General features: G+C 44.9%; 1 protein-coding gene across 6 annotated transcripts in view; it reads right to left on the bottom strand.

The window, feature by feature from the left end:
• The window catches only part of GTF2H2C (GTF2H2 family member C), a 42,028-nt gene extending 26,669 nt beyond the window's left edge, over window positions 1-15,359 (bottom strand). For 5 of the 6 annotated variants that reach the window (XR_016220857.1, XR_016220858.1, XM_070056835.2 and 2 more), the window contains exons 1-12: window positions 15,226-15,359; window positions 12,744-12,830; window positions 11,988-12,065; window positions 11,635-11,671; window positions 11,319-11,405; window positions 10,323-10,373; window positions 9,971-10,025; window positions 8,360-8,465; window positions 6,788-6,878; window positions 6,549-6,636; window positions 5,638-5,745; window positions 3,166-3,229 (exon numbers count right to left, since the gene is read on the bottom strand). Coding sequence is in view for 4 of the 6 variants with exons in the window: in XM_070056835.2 (XP_069912936.1) it covers window positions 3,166-3,229; window positions 5,638-5,745; window positions 6,549-6,636; window positions 6,788-6,878; window positions 8,360-8,465; window positions 9,971-10,025; window positions 10,323-10,373; window positions 11,319-11,405; window positions 11,635-11,671; window positions 11,988-12,065; window positions 12,744-12,799 (821 nt within the window). In the remaining 2 variants the exon portion in view is untranslated. Of the gene's footprint in view, window positions 1-3,165; window positions 3,230-5,637; window positions 5,746-6,548; window positions 6,637-6,787; window positions 6,879-8,359; window positions 8,466-9,970; window positions 10,026-10,322; window positions 10,374-11,318; window positions 11,406-11,634; window positions 11,672-11,987; window positions 12,066-12,743; window positions 12,831-14,390; window positions 14,501-15,225 lie in introns of those variants that run through there. The other variant, XM_089313283.1, reaches the window with a different exon arrangement.
• Window positions 15,360-21,122: the final 5,763 nt, after the last annotated feature.

Here is a 21,122-nt window from a genome sequence, read left to right as displayed (position 1 = left end):
ACAGCAGGTTAAGCCTGTGTTTGCATTGCTGGCATCATATATGAGAGGGCTGGTTCAAGTCCCGACTGTTCTGCTTCTGATCCAGCTTCCTGCTAATAGGCCTGAGAAGAAAGATAAATGTGGACCAAGAACTTGGGTTCCTGCCACCCGTATGGGTGATCAGAATGGAATTCCTGGCTCCTCACCTGGCCATTGTAGCAATTTGGGGAGTAACCAGTGATAGATCTCTCTCTGCCTTTCCCTCTCTCTGTCATTCTGCTGATCAAATAAATAAATCTTTTTTAAAGAATTCTCTCTATGGGGGCCGGCACTGTGGCGCAGTGGGTTAAAGCCCTGGCCCAAAGCGCCGGCATCCCATATGGGCGCCGATTCAAGTCCTGACTGCTCCACTTCCAGTCCAGCTCTCTGCTATGGCCTGGGAAAGCTAAGTCCTTGGGTCCCTACACCCATGTGGGAGAACCAGAAAACACTCCTGGTTCCTGGCTTCAGATCAACTCAGCTCTGGCCATTGTGACAAACTGAGGAGTGAATCAACAGATGGGACCTCTCTCTCTCTCTCTCTCTCTGCCTCTCATTCTCTGTGTAATTCTGACTTTCAAATAAATAAATAAATCTTAAAAAAAAATTTTCTTTATGATTTTTTCTTGGTTAAAGGGTCACATTTTCTAAGCATACTTCATAATTCTTTTTTTATATATAAACTTTATGTATTTGAAAGATTTACAGCGAGAGAAAGAGAGGTCTTCCACCTGCCAGTTCACTCACCAAATAGTCGCAACAACTGGTGCTGAACCCATTGGAGGCCAGGAGCTATTTCTGTGTCTCCTATGTGGAGACAAGGGGTCCCCAAGGACTTGAGCCACCCTCTGCTGCTTTTCCAAGTGCATTAGCAGGGAGCTGGATCAGAAGTGGAGCAGTTAAGACTTGAACCAGCACCCATATGGGATGCCGGTGCTGCAGGCCAGGGCTTTAACCCACTGTGCCACAGTGCCAGCCCTGCTTCATAATTCTTTATGGGATCTCAGATACTGTGAATTTTATCTTCCTTTAGGTGTTGGCTTTTTAAAACTTCCCTAAATATTTGGGCTTTGTTCTGGAATACTATACATAAGTAACTTGGAAACAGTTTGATCTGTTCAAACCTTGCTTTTAAGCACTGTAAGTCTGGTTAAGTGTACTCATCAATCTCGAGTTAATTTGGTTGCATCACTGTGAACTCTATCCAAAGCTTGTCATGTTAACACCTTCCCACACAGACTGATGAGAATAGGAACTACTCCCTGTCCTATGTGAGCTCTGGGGATTATTCTGCCTGCTGCAGTACAGTTGTTTCCTTGCGTCCAGAAGGTTCATCGTGCTGACCAAGACCGAGCTGTGACTCAAGGGCAAGTCTCTGTAGATCTCCAGACAGTTCTCTCTGCAGCTCTGTCCTTCCAGGTACTCTACCCTGCAAAATCACAGCCACCTCAGCTTCCCCAAACTTTAAGGAGGAAACTTTGTTCCTTTAACTCAGCAGGACCCCCAGGCTCTGCAGGATAGCCTGGGAATTCTGGGTGCTGGGCAGTAAGCCAGTGCACCCACAGGTCCCACCTCACTTGTTTCCCTTCTTTCAGGGATCCAAACAATTGCTTAGGTATTTTTTCTGCCTTTTTAGCAATAAGGTAAATATAATCCCTGTTAAATGTTCATAGCTGGAGGCCAGTGTCGCGGCTCAGTAGGTTAATCCTCCGCCTGCAGCGCCAGCACCCCAGGTTCTAGTCCCGGTTGCCCCTCTTCCAGTCCAGCTCTCTGCTGTGGCCCGGGAGGGCAGTGGAGGATGGCCCAAGTGCTTGGGTCCTGCACCCCATGGGAGACCAGGAGAAGGTGCCTGGCTCCTGGCTTCAGATCAGCGCGGTGCACTGGCAGCAGTGCACCAGCCGCAGCGGCCATTGTGGGGTGAACCAATGGAAAAGGAAGACCTTTCTCTCTGTCTCTCTCACTATCCAAAAAAAAAAAAAAAAAAAAAAAAAAAAAGTTCATAGCTGGAGACAGAAATCTTGCCTGTGAATTTTCAGAATTACTTTTTTTTTTTAGTGCATGCTGTGCTGGGGAAAAGAGATGGGATTTGTTTCGTTTTGTTTTGTTTTGACAAGCATAGTTAGACAGTGAGAGAAAGGTCTTCCTTCCGTTGGTTCACACCCTAAATGTCTGCCATGGCCGGCGCGCTACACCAATCCAAAGCCAGAAGCCAGGTGCTTCCTCCTGGTCTCCCTGTGGGTACAGGGCCCAAGCACTTGGGCCATCCTCCACTGCACTCCCGGGCTACAGCAGAGAGCTGGCCTGGAAGAGGAGCAACCGGGACAGAATCTGGTGCCCCAACTGGGACTAGAACCCAGGGTGCCAGTGCCGCAGGCAGAAGATTAGCCTAGTTTTTACCTTCGTTGTACAATTTTGTAAAATGTAAAGCTCTGGGGGGCTGGCACTGTGACGTAGTGGGTATAGATGCCGCCTGTGATGCTGGCATCCTATATGGATGCTGGTTCAGGTACCAGCTGCTATACTCCTGACCCAGCTCCCTGTCAATGGCTTGAGAGAAGCAACAGAGGATGGCCCAACTGTTTGGGCACCTACCACCCACTTGGGCCACCTGGATGAAGCTCCTGGCTCTGCTGAGGCCATCTGAGGAGTGATGAGGATGGATGGTTTCTCCCTGTCTCTCCCTCTCTCTCTGTAACTTTGACTTTCCAAATATATAAATAAATCTTTAAATTCAAAAAAGAAAAATACAAAGCACTGAAGTTAAAACAACAATTCAGAAAAGATTAGGGTATAATCCTTTGCCTTTCCCACACACTCACCAAGAGAAACATCTTTTTGTTTTAGTTTAATTTTCTATTTCTACAGCTACTGTTTTTATCAGCAAGGTAAACAAGTGTATCTACTCACATATCCATTTCTTAGATGCCAAGTGACACACTGTGCACTTCCCCCACCTTGCTGCTCCACTCAGCAATGCACCCTGATGATCACCGCACAGAAGCATTTAGGGATAACCCTCGTCACGGCTACACAGAAGGGAATCTTTCATAAAAGCCATTACCTTTCAAGCCTGTCTTTTCAATCTGCACTTAGAGGAGGGGATTCACAACAGAGCTGATTACTGACAGTTTCAAGGTCGTCACTTACGCCATGCTGAAAGAGGGTTTCGCATCTTGATCAGACAGAGAAGCAATGGTGTGCTGGGGAAATCCTTCACAGAAGAAAACATGTTACTTTCTAGTCGCAAGCAAAGAGCAACATTCTTAGACAAGAAACTACAAATGATTCTACCAGAAGGTCGACAAAGCTGTACAAAATCTCCCTACCTTGCCTCTAGACATAGTCATACATGTTTATTATAGAACATGAGGAAACTCACTGTATTTCAATGCCAAAGAAAAAGTAGACGGAAAAGGGAAAAGATCTGTCTGTAAGTAGGACTTCAGATTCTAATGTTTATATCTGTATTTTCTAATTGATTTAAGATTTACTAATTTGAAAAGCAGGTTATGGTGAAAGGGAGCAGAGAAGAGAGACCTTTTATCCACTGGTTCACTCTCCAAATGGCTGCAACATCTGGAGCTGGGCCAAGCTGAAGCCAGGAGCCTCTTGTGGGTCTCCAACGTAGGTGGCAGGGTCCAAGCACTTGGGCCATAATTTGCTGCTTTCCCAGGCATATGAGCAGGGACCTGGATCAGAAGTGAAGCAACTGGGACTCAAACCAGCAACCACATGGGATGCCAGCATCGCGGGTAGCTGTGTCACAGCACTGGCCACCAACAGCACTTTTTAAAAAGAAGTTTGGGGACCAGCATCGTGGCACGGCAGGGTAAGCTACTGCTTGTGATGGCATCAAACCACACTGGAGTGTCAGCCTGAGTCCCAGCTCTACATTTCCCCGCTAAGGTGCCTGGGAAGGCAGTAGAAGATGGTCCAACTGCTTGGGCCCCTGCAACCCATGCGAGAGACCCAGATGGAATTCCTGGCTTCTAGCTCCAACCTGACCCGGATCTGGCTATTCAGGCCATTTGGGGAGTGAACCAGAGGATGAAAGATCTCTCCGTCACTCTACCCTTCAAATCAATCAATCTTTAAAAAAGAAAAAGTTTGGGGGCCAAGGCTGTGGCATAGCAGGCAAAGCCGCCACCCACAATGCCAGCATCCCATCTAGGCACCTATTCAAGTCCCGGCTGCTCCACTTCCAATCCAGCTCTCTGCTATGGCCTGGGAAAGCAGCTGAAGATGGCCCAAGTGCTTGGGCCCCTGCATCCACATGGAAGACAGGGAAGAAGTTCCTGGCTCCTGGCTTCAGAATGGCAAAGCTCTAGCCGTTGCGGCCATTTGGGGAGCAGAACAGCAGATGGAAGACATTTCTCTCTATCTCTCTTTCTCTGTCTCTCTGTAACTTTGCCTTTCAAATAAATAAACAAATCTTTTGAAAAAGTTTGTAATTTTTGTACCGTTTCTGACCAAACTAAAGCTTATATTACAGTCACTTTAGCACACATTACATCACATTTTCACTGCACCATAGCAGCACACACCTCTGTGCTTAAATTTTAGAAAGTCCAAGCCCTTCATGTATTTTATCTTCCATGTATAATTTTTAATGGAAAATATGTTCAGATAAAGCAGAAACCATTAAAAAAGTTTACATAAAAATTAATGTATGTAACTTTATGTATCAAAACATAGGAAAAGCAGGTAAATAACTGGAAAATATTTTCATCGACTGACAGAAAGACTTGATATTCCTAAAGGACTCCAACAAATCAATCTGAAAAATTCTAGATTATAAGTTTAAATAATATCTATAAGATGGGGTAAGGAAATGTATCAGTAAAAAAAAAAAAGGAACTGTATCAGTAAGTCAAAAAAGATTAGTCAACACAATACCTAAAATGTATTCAATGTTTACATCAAGCATTATTCTAAGTATGTCATCTATATTAATTCTAACTCTGTTACACACAATCAGATAAATATTATATCATTTTATAGATGAGTAAACGGGAAACAAAGATGGACCACTGACAAAACATAAAAGGCCAAAAACAAGATGAAAAAGCCTTCCACCTCACTAACAAACACGATTTGTTTCATAGTTTTTTTAAAGTCTGTCTTCTTTTTCAATATAAATATAAATGCTTATCATGAAATTTTTGGAAGATGAGGAAAATGAAATATTTTTCAAATAATCTGAAACTAATCACTCTCTTTCCCCTGAGAGAAAGCACTTGGAGATTTTGGTGTGCGTATCTGGAACATCTGTCTGCACGGCTTCTACAACGCAACTTTAATCATACAGTGAAAAGGATTCTGAAGCTTATTTTTTAAAATTCCTTAACAAAAGCATTTTTCTAAAAACACTGTCTTTGTATATTTCTTTCTTTCATGATACAGAAAGCGGGTAGTGTTCTCTGGGTGACAGAACTAATTATTTTAATCCTTTTTATACTTCTCTACATTTTCCAAAATTCTTTCAATAATCTTTTTTTCTAATCATCATTAAAAAAATTTCCTAAGAGTTAAAAATTGAAACTTGTGCAAGTTAAACAGCTTAGTTTGAGCAAATAAACATACTTTTTAAATCCTATTTTAAAGCAACAAAACACTTACCCATCCGAATAAGTGAGCATTCAGAACTCGAGCTGGCAGGAGGTGGGCTAACATGATGTGTCAGCAGTTCCTTGTAATGGCTTTCATCCAAAATAACGTGGTACGTGCCTAACAAGATGAAAAGTAACCCAAGAGAAATCAATCAGGTTTGCAGGCTTAACAATTAATTGCAATTTCTATGTAATTCAGTAAAAGTTTTGTCATCTAAAAGTGTAACATTTTCAAAATAACAATTTAAGCTACACTATTGCTTAAAGTTATTTAAATAATATCTCCAAATCAATTTTCTAGGAATAGATGTAATTACAACTATAATTAAGGGCCAACCCTGTAGCGTAGCAGGTGAAGCAGTGCGTGTGGTGCTGGTACCCCACATGGGCACCAGTTAGTGTTCCAGCTGCTCCACTTCGGTCCAGCTCTCTGCTGTGGCCTGGGAAAGCAGTGGAAGATGGCTCAAGCCCTGAGCCCCTGCACCCACTTGGGAGACCAGGAAAAAACTCCTGGCTCCAGCTTCGGACCAGCCCAGCTCTTGGGGAGTAAACCAGCGAATGGAAGATTTTGTGCTCTCTCTCTCTGTAACTCTGCCTTTTAAATAAATAAATAAATCTTTAAAAAATAAATAAATAACTGCATTAAAGCCAAGTTACAAAATCTGCACAAAGTATTACACACACTGAAAACTCCAGTTTTTCAAGAGTGTACTTCCTCAAACCCTGACACAACTGTTGGTAAGTCCTTTTATTTTGAAATTTCTTGTGAAATCAATGATATATTTGCCCATATTTTGGACTACTGAATACAAATTGATTTCAGTTTAGTAGCATTAGAAGGATTAAAAGATCATAATTTGATTCATAAGCGATTTCTTAAACAATAACTATGGATATATACTGAGTATATCTGATACATACCACCAGTTTCACGAGCAAGTACAGTGCACACTCGAACCTCTGCAGACAGTCCAATAACAGACACTCTAATTTTAGCTGCCTTTAGGGTCTTTATAAAATCCAGGTAAATGCAGAGTTTGAGGAGAAGAAAACATTTTAAGAATTAATGTATTTGAAAAACAAAGAATTCTCTGAAAAACAGTGATTAATACAGAATTTTCTTTAATGCTGTAACTCTGGTATTCACTTATTGTCTTTACCTTGATTAGATCATAAATGTTTGATGGGTCGCAAGTTGTAAGGCTGCTAAAGATGATTAGGACTTCTCGACTTGTATGTCCTGGCATGTGTCTAAAGAAAGATAAAATATATTCCAATTAGGTGTACCCAATCATTAGTAAAAAATTCACCCAGACAGGTTAGCACACATGGTTTACACAATTATACTACAGAATTCCTTATTTGTTTCAGCATTACAAGGATTCAATTGTGAGTACAGTTTAAACATTTTAATGTAAATTTTCCTAAAATGAGATATGTACTTAAAAAATTATTCCCTATGGGGCCAGTACTTTGGCGTAGTGCTGGCATTCAATATCGACGCCAGTTCGAGTCCCAGCTACTCCACTTTCAATCCAACTGTTATGGTCTGGGAAAGCAATAGAAGATGGTCCGAGTCCTTGGACCCCTGAACCCACATGAGAGACCTGGAAGATGCTCCTGATTCTTGGCTTTGGATTGGTCCACTTTCAGCCACTGTGGTCATTTGGGGAGTGAACCAGTGGATGGAAGACCTCTCTCTGCCTCTGCCTCTCTGGGACTCTGCCTTTCAAATAAATAAATAAATCTTTAAAAAAATATTCCCTGAAATAAATATTTCGGGGGTATTTTCTTAAATAGATTGACAAGGTTCCTAACATCACAAAACTTATATTCTATTAAATTTATTTCATACAGTCTAAAGTGTAGATTTAGAAATACAATTGTCACATACATCAATTTTAAGGTGTACATATATATAGTTTAATAATAGTAACTTGGTTCTTTCTAAAAGACTGTAATTTAGCCTCATAATTCTTAGTCATAAAAATTATAAACATCAATTTCATATATCATTAATTAAAGAACGAAATGATAGTGTATAGGTTTTAAGACGAGGACAGCTGTTTTCCTGAGTATTAAATAGGAATTTCTATTATTCTGGGGACAGTTTCATCAGTTACAGCTTTCCTAATTATATTGTCATTGTTTTGTTCTTCATTTCTGCTTGCTGATCTTGTACTGTGCTTATCTTTAATATTAGTGTTACCTCCTTGTCTACTTCACAACTAAAAAAATACAAAATCTCAGCCAGGACAGATTATTCAAAAAAAAATATATGAGCTTTAATTATACTGAATATTTTCTTTAGGCTCCTACTATATTCTACATTGTTAACTTGCACGAAAAGCATGCAATTAATTTACTGACACACAGCAAGGTAAGTTAATAAATTTCAATAAAGGCATAACCAACTCAAAATTAATATACTATACCAAATTTCACATGTAATTAATTTTTAATAGAATATTCCTCCATCAGCATATTTCTTCTGTACTGCTGATGCTGCCTGTAGTTTTATCATATTTTTGTAAAATCTTTCAGGATATAACTCACCTACTAAAATATAAATACTAACCAACATCATAATTAACATCCTACATAACACACCTTTCCTGTTTAATGATTTTGTAATAACTGGGATGATGGCACCCCACACTAACATATTATCATTTCATCTTAACTCATTAAAAAACCTCCAAATCAACTAGAAGTAAACGTAAAGTACTAACTTTAGAGTTTGCATGGCCATACTTAAGGAATTATAAAGAGATGGTTCTCCATGGCAGGTCATATCAACAGCTTTCTTCAGAGACGTTATATGTTTTCTTGGGTTTCCTAAAATACAAATAGAACAACTTTTAACAAAATATTACATATACATTATGGAAATGTATGCCTTTCCTAAAACTTACACATCTATGACATTACAAAGGAGAATCCAGGGTGGATATTTGGCCCAACAGTTAGGATGCCACTTGAGATGCCCAAACCCCATACAGAAGTGTGGTTCAAGCCCTGGCTCCTCTGCCTCCATTACAGCTCCCTACTAATGCAAATGGGGAGACAGCAAGTGACGGCTCAATTACTCAGGTCCCCGACACCCAGGTGGCAGACCAGACTAAGTTCCTGGCTCCTGGCTTAGGCCTAGTCTAGCCTTGGCTGTTGGGGAATAAATTAGCATTTGGGGAGTGAAAAAGCAGATAGAAGACACCACACTCTCTCTCCCTTTCCCTCTGTCACTCTTTTTTTCTGTAGATTTATTTGTTTATTTATTTGAAAGGCAGAGTTAGAGAGAGGCAGAGACAGAGAGTGAGAAAGAGAGAGAGAGGTGTCTTCCATCTGCTGGTTCACTCCCCAAATGGCTGCAACAGCTGCAGCTAGGCTGATCCGAAGCCAGGAGCCAGGAACTTCTTCCAGGTCTCCCACACAAGTACAGGGGCCCAAGCACTTGGACCATCTTCTACTGCTTTCCTAGGCCCTAGCAGAGAGCTGGATCAGAAGTAGAGCAGTAGGGACTCAAGCTGGCGCCCATATGGGATGCTGGCAGTGCAGACAGCGGCTTCACCCACTATGCCACAGCACCAGCCCCTGCCATTATTATCTTTAAGATACTGAAATTGAGGGAAGTATGTGATGGAAGCAGAAAAATCAAATCATTAACAATGGGTACAATGTAATTTTTTATGCTTTTTGCTTTGTAAATTACATGTTTAACTTTAAAAAAAAATTAATTTGAAGATTAAGTGGATTGGGGCTGGTGTTGTGGCATAACAGGTAACATTACCACCTGGGATGCCAGCATCTCGTGTGGGTGCTGCTTCGAGTACTGGATGCTCCACGTCTGATCCAGTTCCCTGCTAAAGGGCCTGGGAAAGCAGTGGAAAATGGCCCAAGTCCTTGAGCCCCGGCACCCACATGGGACACCTGGATGAAGCTCCTGGCTCGTGGCTTTGGTCTGGCCCAGTCTTGACTGCTGCAGCCACTTGGGGAGTGAACCAGCAGGTGGAAAAATCTCTGTGCTCTCTCTCTGTAACTCTGACCTTCAAAATAAATATGTAAATCTTTAAAAAAAATGAAGTAGATTTTATCAATAATTACAATAAGTTTATTTTACTATTTTCAGGACACAAATGGATAGATCTTAAAACATGTCCTAACATCCAGTGGAATACTATTCAGCACTGTGCAGAACTCAGTCTACTCTTACATCCCAAAAGTGAAGTGGGCGGCATTGCTAAGTGGCTTCACGGGAGAGCAGAGAAAGCCTTCACGTTAGCTACTCGCAGTCACAGAACAGGGCTACAAGGCCTAGAGTCCAACAGGGGTAACTTTACGCGTACCTGAGAGTTCAGTCAGTTTTTCAGCTCTTTTACTCTTAGTAACAATTATTCCAATCTCAAAATAAAAACAAAAATGATGATTAACATTATTTCTCCTTGATAATAACATACAACAAAATAAATTAGTCACTATGAAAGAAATAAGCAAGGTGAGAAACTTTTCCTCAGTGTTTTTGACAAATTCAGCTATGAGCTCAATGTACCTTAACTCACAGAGCTCCTTTGTTCTTCATTGATAAGCATTATAGAAACTGGTACACAATGTGGATCACACCGTAATCATATATTTAGAAACTCTATTTGGGAACAAAACAGGAATTTAATTCCGAATTCTATTACTTTATCTACATACCTGACTAATAGGATTTTGATCAAAATATTCCTCCACAAAGTATTCCAATAACTGTTTAAAGAAAATAAAATAGAAATATTAGTTAAGGGTAAAATAACAATAGAGAAAATGTCTGACTAGTGTTCTGTGAACTCTATCAAGTACCACTTCTCATGATTTTTAAGTTCAGAGATTGTGAAAAGTGTTCAACAGTGAAAACATTAAGCAGCAAAAAACTTCCATTTGAAGCAGTGGTTCAAGTTCAGTTTTACATGCTGGGCCCAGGGGTGGGTGTCTGGCACAGCAGTTAAGACACAGCTCTAGAAGCCTACATCCCCTATCAGAGCGCCTGTGCTGGCTCTTCTCCCAGTACCAGCTATCTGCTAATGCACACTGTGGGAGACGGGCAGCAGGGATGGCTCAAGTGCCTGGGTCCCTGCCACCCACACTGGAGACCTGAATCCACTTCTAGGGATTCAGCCTGGCCCAGTCCTGGCTTTTGCAGGCATTTGGGAAGTGAACCAGTAAATGGAAGCTCCCTCCCTGTCTCTCTGCCTTTCAATCAATCAATCAGTCAAATAAATACTAACTAAAAGTTGGGTCTAATTGGACGTGACAGAAATAATATAAATAAAAAATCCAATGAAGAAAAATGTGAAAATGAACAGAATTGATGGTAGGTTTTTATTTAGGAATCATATGAATATGTTTGTAAGCGGAGAAGACAGATTCAAGTAAGTCAAAGGAAAAGGAGAATTAAAGAAAAGAATCAACTGAAAAACCAAGACCCCGACTTGGGGTGGAAGAGCAGAAACTAAAGGCATAAATAAGCAGCCTTCACTTTGTCATTTCCCTAAATGATCTGGCAGCACTTACCTACTCAACTATTGCTTATATTAACAGAACACAAACAACCCACACGCACACACACAAAAAAACTTTTGCATTCATAAAAAATATTTTCTGAATCGAGTGTCATTTTCTTCATTTAGTGTAAATTTAAATGATTTTACTAACCTTTAAAGTACATGTCAGTCTATTAGGCTTCAAATCTTGGTCTTCCATTGTTCTTGATCCATCTACCACCACATAAAGGTGGCGCATCTATCAAAAAAGAAGACAATTCCCAAGTACGGATTTGACTAAGAAATAAAATATTCACATATTTCAGTCATATTTATTTAATATATTTTAATTCATAATTACTTATATTTTAAGAGATTTTTATGTATTTTTAAGTCATTTTATTTTACTGTTGTTTCTTCCATTAAGGTGACAAATTTCTCTAATCCAAACTAGCTCTGTACCAGAAAAAAAAGAAATTATAACTTACCATTCCCAGTCGTACTTGTCCATGGTGCTCAAATACTCTGTTAAAATCATACAAACATTTTAACTGAATTGAACTGAATATCACATATGGTCCCCAAAACCAAAGCCTGCATTTTTAGTGAAGTAAATTCTTAACTTAAGGCATACATAAAGCTATAGGCTTCATGAATAGTCCATGAAGACCATTCCCCTGCTGGGCCAAGCCTGCATTGTGGGTTCCTTCCCATTCGGATAACCATAAGTCATTTTCCCTTAAACACACATGAACTCAAACACTGGTGGCTACAGGTGGACAGAAAGCCTTGAAGGAATGGTGTTTTACCTTTTGTAACACACTTAGCATAGTTCACATACCTTTTCCTCTTTGCCTTGAAAAGAATGTCTTCTATTGTGGCTTTTAGTGATCCAGATTCATCTTCTTTAAGAATCTCCCTATAAGTAATAATTGTTTGAAAAGATAAGCTAAAAAGATTAATCCAAGAGAACTGAAAACATAAATCCACAGAGATCTGCACATGCAAATTCATAGCAGCATTATTCACCATACCAAAAATTGTAAACAACCTAGATGTCAAACAACCCATGACAGATAAACAAAAATGTCATATAACCATGAAATGGAATGCTTTTTAGGAATAAAGTACTAAAACATGTTACAACAGGGATAAGCCTTAAAACCACTAAGTGAGAGGCCGGCATTGTGGCATAGCATGTAAAGCCACCGCCTGCAGTGCTGGCATCCCATATGGGGGCTGGTTCTAGTCCCGGCTGCTCCACTTCTGATCCAGCTCTCTGCTCTGGCCTGGGAAAGCAGTGGAAGATGGCCCTAGAGCTTGGGCCCCTGCACCCACGTGAGAGACCTGGAGGAAGCTCCTGGCTCCTGGCTTCAGCCTGGCTCAGGCCCAGCCATTGCAGCCATTTTAGGAGTGACCCAGCAGATGGGACAATCTCTCTAATTCTGACTTATAAATAAATAAATCTAACCCCCAAAAAAGTCACTGAATTGTAGATCAAAAATGGGTGAATTTTAATATATGTAAAACATAACATACTTCAATAATGCGTAAAAAAAGATGTCTAAATGGAAAAGAGAAACAACACCCTGCTTACCATGTTCTCTCATAGCCTCCTTCCCACCGCTTGGTTCTTTCAGGCTCTTCATCCATTTTTTTTTAAAGATGTAATATATTTTATATTCTGTAAAAACATTAGTTTTTTAAAAAATGTATTATGAATATTTTTAAATGTATTATATAGTTTATATTCTGTAAAAACATTAGAATGTGAACTTTCTAAAGATGTTACAAAATGGATCCAATTTAAACTGAAAATTAAAGAGAAATACATGTTTAAAAAATCAGAATGCAAGTTCTTATTTCCTGTAGCTTTTTCAGTAATTCCTGTCAGATAAAAATACAAAATTCTCAGAGGTATTTTTCCCACTTCCAAGAAAGAATATGGATATTCATGCAAAATCTCAGCACCACAAAACATCTTCTACCATTTATAAAAAAAATAAAAATGCGCTATAGATATGTCACAGAGTAAAATCATGGAATCACGGGCCGTGGGTGTGGTGTGACCGAAGCAAGATTAGCCACAACTGATGATCAGTAAGCAGAGTGATGGATAAACAGGGATGCCCTGAGCTTGCTCCCACAAATTGCTCACAGAAACGTGTCTCAATTCTCTCACAATGAAATGCTTAAAAGTGAAATGGATCACTTAGAAATGAATAAATGCTATGGCTTCTAACTCACAAAAGGACGCTGTATAGCTTCAACTACTAGTAAAAGACAAAGACAAAGGAAATATTTATTCAGCCATTCGATGAACAGGACGAAGGGCTTCCTGCTATAGGACGCTGTACAATCCTAAAGCTTCAACTACTGCTAAAAGACAAAGGAAACATTTATTCAGCCATTCGATGAACAGGACGAAGGGCTTCCTGTGGATGACAGGACTGAGGACGCCTGGCTTTCTGCTTCCTCATTCTTTCCTTTATGTTCATGTCATACTTACCCCTTTATAACTAGAGATAGAACTCGTGGTGGCGTATTAACCACAGCCCAGCCATGCATATCCCCATAACTCACATCTGCACCCTTTCCACGCAGCCCTGGGCTCCCTTCTTCCATAAGCAAGGGGCCAAAGGGCTCTCAAGTGCCAAGACATCAGGATAAAAGTGTATCTGCTGTCACCGGCAAAGATGAACTTCTGTGGTGGCCTTACTCTGTTTACATCATTTCTGTGGAAATTACGTTTAAAATTCCAAGAACTGACTTTGGGAATTAAAGTCTACCGACAAACTGGAGACATTACTGCTTCCTGTGAAATCTGCCATAGTCAGGTTATTAGCTTACGTTCGGTATTACCGCTGGTGAATTTACAAAACACTCTCTGGGCTTTGTCATTGACTGGCTTCTCTCAGGAAATCCGGCGATCCAATCACTTTCCTGAACATACCTAGGAGGGACTGTGCTGCTTCAGCACAGGTGGTGACACTGAGTGTCTGATCCTCCTCTATGCCTTCTGCAGTTATGCGAATATAAACAACGAAAAGCTGGCATGGTCTTAATCTCAAATTCCTAAAGTGGCTACTATTAAAATAGCACATTGGTATGTTAACTATGTTTTAAGTATGTATCACATATATACTTTATATATATAATATATGATATGTAAATGATATATACTGTTTAGTCTCTGAAGTTAAAAAACAAAGTTGAGTGCAGGGCCATTTCACCCTGAACATGCCTGGATGGGAGCAAACACGAGGAGGAGGAAGCGGCTTTGCGCTCACGGCGTGACCAGCGCCGCCCGCGTGGGGGACCCCGGGCAGGCGCCACCGAGCCCCGCGCGGCGGACGTTCACACGGAGGCCTGCATCCACGCGGCACACGAGAGGAGGACTCGGAACCGCCCGCGCCGCACACGAGAGGAGGACTCGGAACCGCCCGCGCCGCACACGAGAGGAGGGCTCGGAACCGCCCACGCGGCACACGAGAGGACTCGGAACCGCCCACGCCGCACACGAGAGGGCTCGGAACCGCCCGCGCCGCACACGAGAGGAGGACTCGGAACCGCCCACGCAGCACACGAGAGGACTCGGAACCGCCCGCGCCGCACACGAGAGGACTCGGAACCGCCCGCGCCGCACACGAGAGGAGGACTCGGAACCGCGCTCTCTCTCTCTCTCTCTCTCTCTGAGTCCCCCGAGTCCGTCTGGAAACATCGCGCATCCGCTGCCCGGAGCCCACGCGCACCCTGAACCGCGCTGCGAGTGCTCCCAGCGAGTGCAACCGCCACGCCACGCGCGACGCGGGTGCTACCAGGCGCCGGCGCCGGGTGTTAGGCGCGGCCCTCAAGGCGCAGACCCCGGCACCTCGCTGGAGGGGAGGACAAGCTCCAGGCCAGCGCCACGGCTCTCAACCCCCGCGGCCGCCCCAGGGAGGGAACCCTTCCTCAGGCCGCGGCCGCGCCTTCCCGGCTGCTCAGAATAGTCTCCTCCCCCTCCCATCCTCCTTCCCCGAGACGCCGGCCGGAGCAGTGCAGCCTCCGGCCGCCTCCGCGGGCGGCAAACCTCTACCTACCGCCTCCCGGGTCCGCCGACACGGCCCTCTGCCGGAAGCGCCCGCCCGGCGGCGAGGAGCACCGCCGTACACCTTCCGCCGCGCACTGCGCGCCACGCAGAAAAGTTCCGGCGCTGCCTCCAGGGCGGACGTTCGAGACCGGGCACCGCAGAGAAGCGGGCAGGTGGTTGCCAGAGGCTCAGGCGCCGTCAGCCTGGAATATGAAGAACTTCATTTTATGAATTTTTAAAATTTCTTTTTTATTTAAAGATTTATTTTATTTTTTAAAGATTTATTTATTTATTTGAAAGCCAGAGTTTCAGAGACAGAGGAGAGGCAGAGAGAGGTCTTCCGTCCGATGGTTCACTCCCCAGTTGGCTGCAACAGCCGGAGCTGCGCCCATCCGAAGCCAGGAGCTTCTTCCAGGTCTCCCACGCGGGTGCAGGACCCCAAGGACTTGGGCCATCTTCCACTGCTTTCCTAGGCCATAGCAGAGAGCTGGATCGGAAGAGGAGCAGCCGGGACTCGAACCGGCGCCCATATGGGATGCCGGCGCTTCAGCCGAGGGTGTTAACCACTGTACCACAGCGCCAGCCCCAAAGATTTATTTTATTGAAAAGCTGTTAGACAGAGATCTGTCTGCTGGTTCAACTCCTCAAATGGCTGCAAGGGCCAAGGCTGGGCTGGTTCGAAGCCAGGAGCCAGGAGCCTCCTCTGGGTCCCCCACGTAGGTGCAGGGCCATCTGCTGCTGCCTTCCCAGGGCATTAGCAGGGAGCTAGGATGCCGGCCCCTGATTTTATGAATTCTTTTTTTTTTTTTTTTTTTTTTTTTTTTATAGGCAGAGTGGACAGTGAGAGAGAGAGACAGAGAGAGAAAGGTCTTCCTTTTGCCGCTGGTTCACCCTCCAATGGCCGCCGCTGCAGCCGGCGCACCGCGCTGATCCTGGCAGGAGCCAGGATCCAGGTGCTTTTCCTGGTCTCCCATGGGGTGCAGGGCCCAAGCACCTGGGCCATCCTCCACTGCACTCCCTGGCCATAGCAGAGAGCTGGCCTGGAAGAGGGGCAACCGGGACAGAATCCGGCGCCCCGACCGGGACTAGAACCCGGTGTGCCGGCGCCGCAAGGTGGAGGATTAGCCTATTGAGCCACGGCGCCGGCTAATGATTTTATGAATTCTAAGACTGGGCTGCAGGGCTTCCTACCACAGTACAGTAGTATCCAGGACTCCACTTCTGCACCTGCTGTTCATTCAACACGCAATGTTGTGCCCGCAGTCCGTGGTCCCCAAAAATCACACCACCAGAGACCGAAGTTGAAGCCAAATAGCAGGGTCGTTTTTATTGCGAGTTCGAACCCGGGCCTCTCAGTGCCTCCAGGAGAGAATGCACCTGAGAAGCCCTGAGCCTAATTCTTACAAAGCTTTTATTATCATGTCCAAGCAGGCTTTAAGGGAATGCTATAGATCAAGTTGACACTTCCGATAAATCCCGACATCGCTGCCAACTCTGGGGTAGTGGCTGGTTGTTATCTAAAGCTTTGAACCTTATAGGCATAGGTAATTACTTTACATTCCTGGACCTGGGTCAGGGTAGGGTCACATCTGGCCAGATGGAGGGAAGGGGAGTATACGATAGCGAGTGCCAGGAACGGGCAGTGGTTCAGGTCATTCAATAATCAACTTAATATGGTTCCTGGATTACTTAGCTCCACGTCTAACATAATACATATTATAAAGTCAACAACATCTAGCATTGCTTATTATTACTAATAGTTGCTTAACAAGCTAATGTGGATCGTAAGGGCATAGTAAAAGCTGGTTGTGCAGGCGTCTTCTCAGCAATAATTGGGCAGCTGCTGTGGGCCAGATACCGTTCCAAGCCCTGAGGAAACAGCGATGAAGCGCTAACATGGGAATCCTTGTTCTCCGAAGCTTTCCTTCTACTAGGGAGGCCCTATGAAAAACGCAGGCTGTGTCAAATAATGAGGGTGCTACTGAGAAAAATTAAGCATGGAAAAAAGAATGGGTGCAGTTTAAAAACACGGTGGGCAAAAAAGCCCTTTCTGAGAAGTCAGTTCAGCCAGGAACCAAATGAGGGAGTGAAGTAGACAGGCATACAGGTTAGATCAGGTTTGTGAGCTGGAAGACCACGCCTTTGCCACGCCCCTGTGTGACCTCATGCCCCTACCTGGCCACACCTGAGCCAATCAGGTTAATTAGTTACTCTCCTTTGAAAGTGGATTAAAAGCCTGGGACAGGGTGTGCCCGGCCCCTTCCTCCTTTTCCTCTCCCTGGTCTCTTGCCAGCAGGGGGCTGGCTGTAGCCCTGCACCTTCAGGGCGCATGGCCTTCCGGCCAACCCGCCCTGTGCTTCCTGGCCTAGATGCGCCTCCACGTGGCTGGTTCCTGGTAGGAACCCAGATTTACCCCTCTCTTAGATAAAGCCCTCACTCTCCTATGCATATTTCCTACTGAATAAAAGCTTAAAGTGTACCATGCTGCCTCATTCATTTATGCCAGTACTTAGAATTCTCTAAATATTACGCAAGAACCCACTCGGGCTTTTTAATATTGGGGATTTATTAATAAGCATATTGTGATATTGTGTGACACAATCATACATTCCAATAACATGTGACACCCCAGATGGGACTTCTGGGGAACTTTAAGACGCCACATTTCGTATACATTTTAGGGGGCCAAATGCCGATACCAGGAGGGGTTTTTAACCGAGCGAGTGCTGAGGCCCTGGGATTCCGCACTCTGCTGTGTCTGAGTACAGCAGTGGGAGGGGTGGGAGCTGCCGCAGCTCTGTGGGAAAGCTGGGATGCCCGTGGGATCTGCAGCTGGCAAGAGGAGGCTGCACTGTGCTCTTGGGGACAGGCCCCACGGATGTTAGGAGTCAGCGACGACTCCAGTATGAGAGGCCAGCCATTGAGTTCCGAGCAATTCTCACAGGTGAGAAAGGAGGCAAGGCGCCCCCAAGAGGACCAGAAGGGAACAGCCCAAAGCAGTTAGGGGAGCTGAGGCCTCTTCCCTCCCCCTCAGCGTGTCCGTTTCCTCCATGCCTGCATTGTTTCGTGGTGCTCAAATCCTGTCTGTGTTCTGCCACCCTCAAAAAATGTAAACAGAAGTATCCTGCACAGCAGCGTCAGGGATAGGCCTGGACTTAAAAACCAGGCTCTGGCCGGCGCCGTGGCTCAATAGGCTAATCCTCCGCCTGGCCTGCGGCGCTGGCACCCCGGGTTCTAGTCCTGGTCGGGGTGCTGGATTCTGTCCCGGTTGCCCCTCTTCCAGGCCAGCTCTCTGCTGTGGCCTGGGAGTGCAGTGGAGGATGGCCCAAGTGCTTGGGTCCTGCACCCCATGGGAGACCAGGAGAAGCACCTGGCTCCTGGCTTCGGATCAGCGCAGCGCGCTGGCTGTAGCAGCCATTTGGGGGGTGAACCAACGGAAGGAAGACCTTTCTCTCTCTCTCTCACTGTCTAACTCTGCCTGTCAAAAAACAGAAAAACAGGCCAGCGCCACGGCTCACTAGGCTAATCCTCTGCCTGCGGCACCGGCACCCTGGGTTATAGTCCCGGTCGGGGCGCTGGATTCTGTCCCGGTTGCTCCTCTTCCAGGCCAGCTCTCTGCTGTGGCCCGGGAGTGCAGTGGAGGATGGCCCAAGTGCTTGGGCCCTGCACCCCATGGGAGACCAGGAGAAGCACCAGGCTCCTGCCTTCGGATCAGCGTGATACGCCGGCTGCGGCGGCCATTGGAGGGTGAACCAACGGCAAAGGAAGACCTTTCTCTCTGTCTCTCTCTCTCTCACTGTCTACTCTGCCTGTCAGGAAAAAAAAAAAAAAAAAAAAAAAAACTGGCTCTGACAGCCTGGCTGGCAGGGGGTCTCCAGCAAGTGAGAACCCAAGTCTCTGAGCAGATCAGTAAGGCGGGGGTCCACCTCCCCAGGGCATAGTAGCGATGTCATCCCAGGGTCATTTCTCCCACAAGGCTCGGTTTTCTTTAGCTTATGTGCTTTCTTAGCATGAAACAAAATTTTTAAAGAGGGGAGGAGAGGTAATTAGCACCACTAATGATTTCCTAGGGCCAGGAGGCCTGCGTCCTTGCCCCCCCCCCCCAAGCTTTTTTTTTTTTTTTTTTGACAGGCAGAGTGGACAGTGTGAGAGAGAGACAGAGAGAAAGGTCTTCCTTTTTGCCGTTGGTTCACCCTCCAATGGCCGCCGCTGCAGCCGGCGCACCGCGCTGATCCGATGGCAGGAGCCAGGATCCAGGTGCTTTTCCTGGTCTCCCATGGGGTGCAGGGCCCAAGCACCTGGGCCATCCTCCACTGCACTCCCTGGCCATTGCAGAGAGCTGGCCTGGAAGAGGGGCAACTGGGACAGAATCCGGCGCCCTGACCGGGACTAGAACCCGGTGTGCCGGCGCCGCAAGGTGGAGGATTAGCCTATTGAGCCACGGCGCCGGCTAGAGGCCTGCGTCCTTGCCTGCCTCGTACCTGTGCTCACCTCAGGACACCACACACCACACCTCTTCCCTTTTTTCTCTTCCTTCTATACTTCATCCTTCTATATTTCTTCTATGCTTTCTTTTCCTTCCATTTTAATTGGCCATCTTATTCCAAGATGGGATGCATTCCTATAGGACAAACAGCTTCAACTCCAACTCCCATGTGACACTGCTCATCAGTCTGGGAAGACTTTTTAAGGAAAACCAGGAATAGGACAGAGGACTCTTCAATAGCTATAAGCCCCCTCAAAATTTTTTTTCTATCTTGGAGGCAGACAGAGAGAGGGAGAGAGCAAACGACAGAGCAAAGAGAGAGAGAACACACACTGCCATCCACTGGTTCACTCATCAAATGCTCACAACATCTGGGGCTACACTGAAGCTGCAAGCAGGAGCTGGAGCTGCAATCCAGGTCTCCCACCTGGGTAGCAGGTGCATAATTATTGGAGCCATTCCTGCTGCCTCCCAGGTCCTAACTGCTAGGCTCAACACCTGCTCCCTCCAACACATTAAAGCTTAACTGTGAAGGGAAGAGGCCGAAACATTCTGACTTTTCCCACCTGTAGTGTTTGCTCTGAACAGGCTGTAGACATGATCTTGAGACTTAACTAGAAAAGGTACCAAAGCAAAGCATGTATAAATCCATCATAATCCCCTAGCATAACTACAACTGACATGTTCTAATCACATACAAAGTGGTAGATAAAGCAATGATCCAGTGCTGCCAAGCTTTTTTCAACTTGTAAAGCTGACACATCTCTACAGAGAGGCACAGGCTGATTTTGCTCATGGCTGGCTGGACACAATCCAATCAGGAAATTCATGTACAGCTTAGCCACTGCAATCAACTAAAATACAAAAATCATTGGCCCTGAAAGACTGGCAAGGTGGCCTCGCCCAGCACCCTTAGAGGAAAACTAACCTGTTTTCAGAAAGACCCATTCCTAACCTTCAGAAATGCCTGTAACACTATCAACTCCTCACCATCTTGCTATCTTGCAAACCCAATTTGTTCTATCCTTCCAAACATGTTGGTTGCCACCTGTGAACTGTCACAATGCCAAGCCTAAAGCACTGTGCCTAGAATTCCTAAGAATTTACACGCTGGGGCCTGCGCTGTGGTGCAGCGGGTTAAAGCTGCAGCCTGCAGCGCCAGCATCCCATATGGGTGCTGGTTCGAGTCCCAGCTGCTCCACTTCTGATCCAGCTCTCTGCTCTGGCCTGGGAAAGCAGAAGTTGGCCCAAATCCTTGGGCCCCTGCACCCATGTGGGAGACCTGGAGGAAGCTCCTGGCTTCCAATCAGCTCAGCTCCGGCCGTTGCGGTCATTTGGGGAGTGAACCAGCGGATGGAAGGCCTCTCTCTCTTTCTGGCTCTACCTCGCTATGTTAATCTTTCAAATAAATAAAATAAATC

Source organism: Oryctolagus cuniculus, chromosome 14 (genome assembly GCF_051225735.1).
Source record: "Oryctolagus cuniculus isolate XC-2025 breed Fujian yellow rabbit chromosome 14, ASM5122573v1, whole genome shotgun sequence".
Classification (NCBI taxonomy): Eukaryota; Metazoa; Chordata; class Mammalia; order Lagomorpha; family Leporidae; genus Oryctolagus; species Oryctolagus cuniculus.
This window is presented reverse-complemented; position numbering and strand designations above follow the sequence as displayed.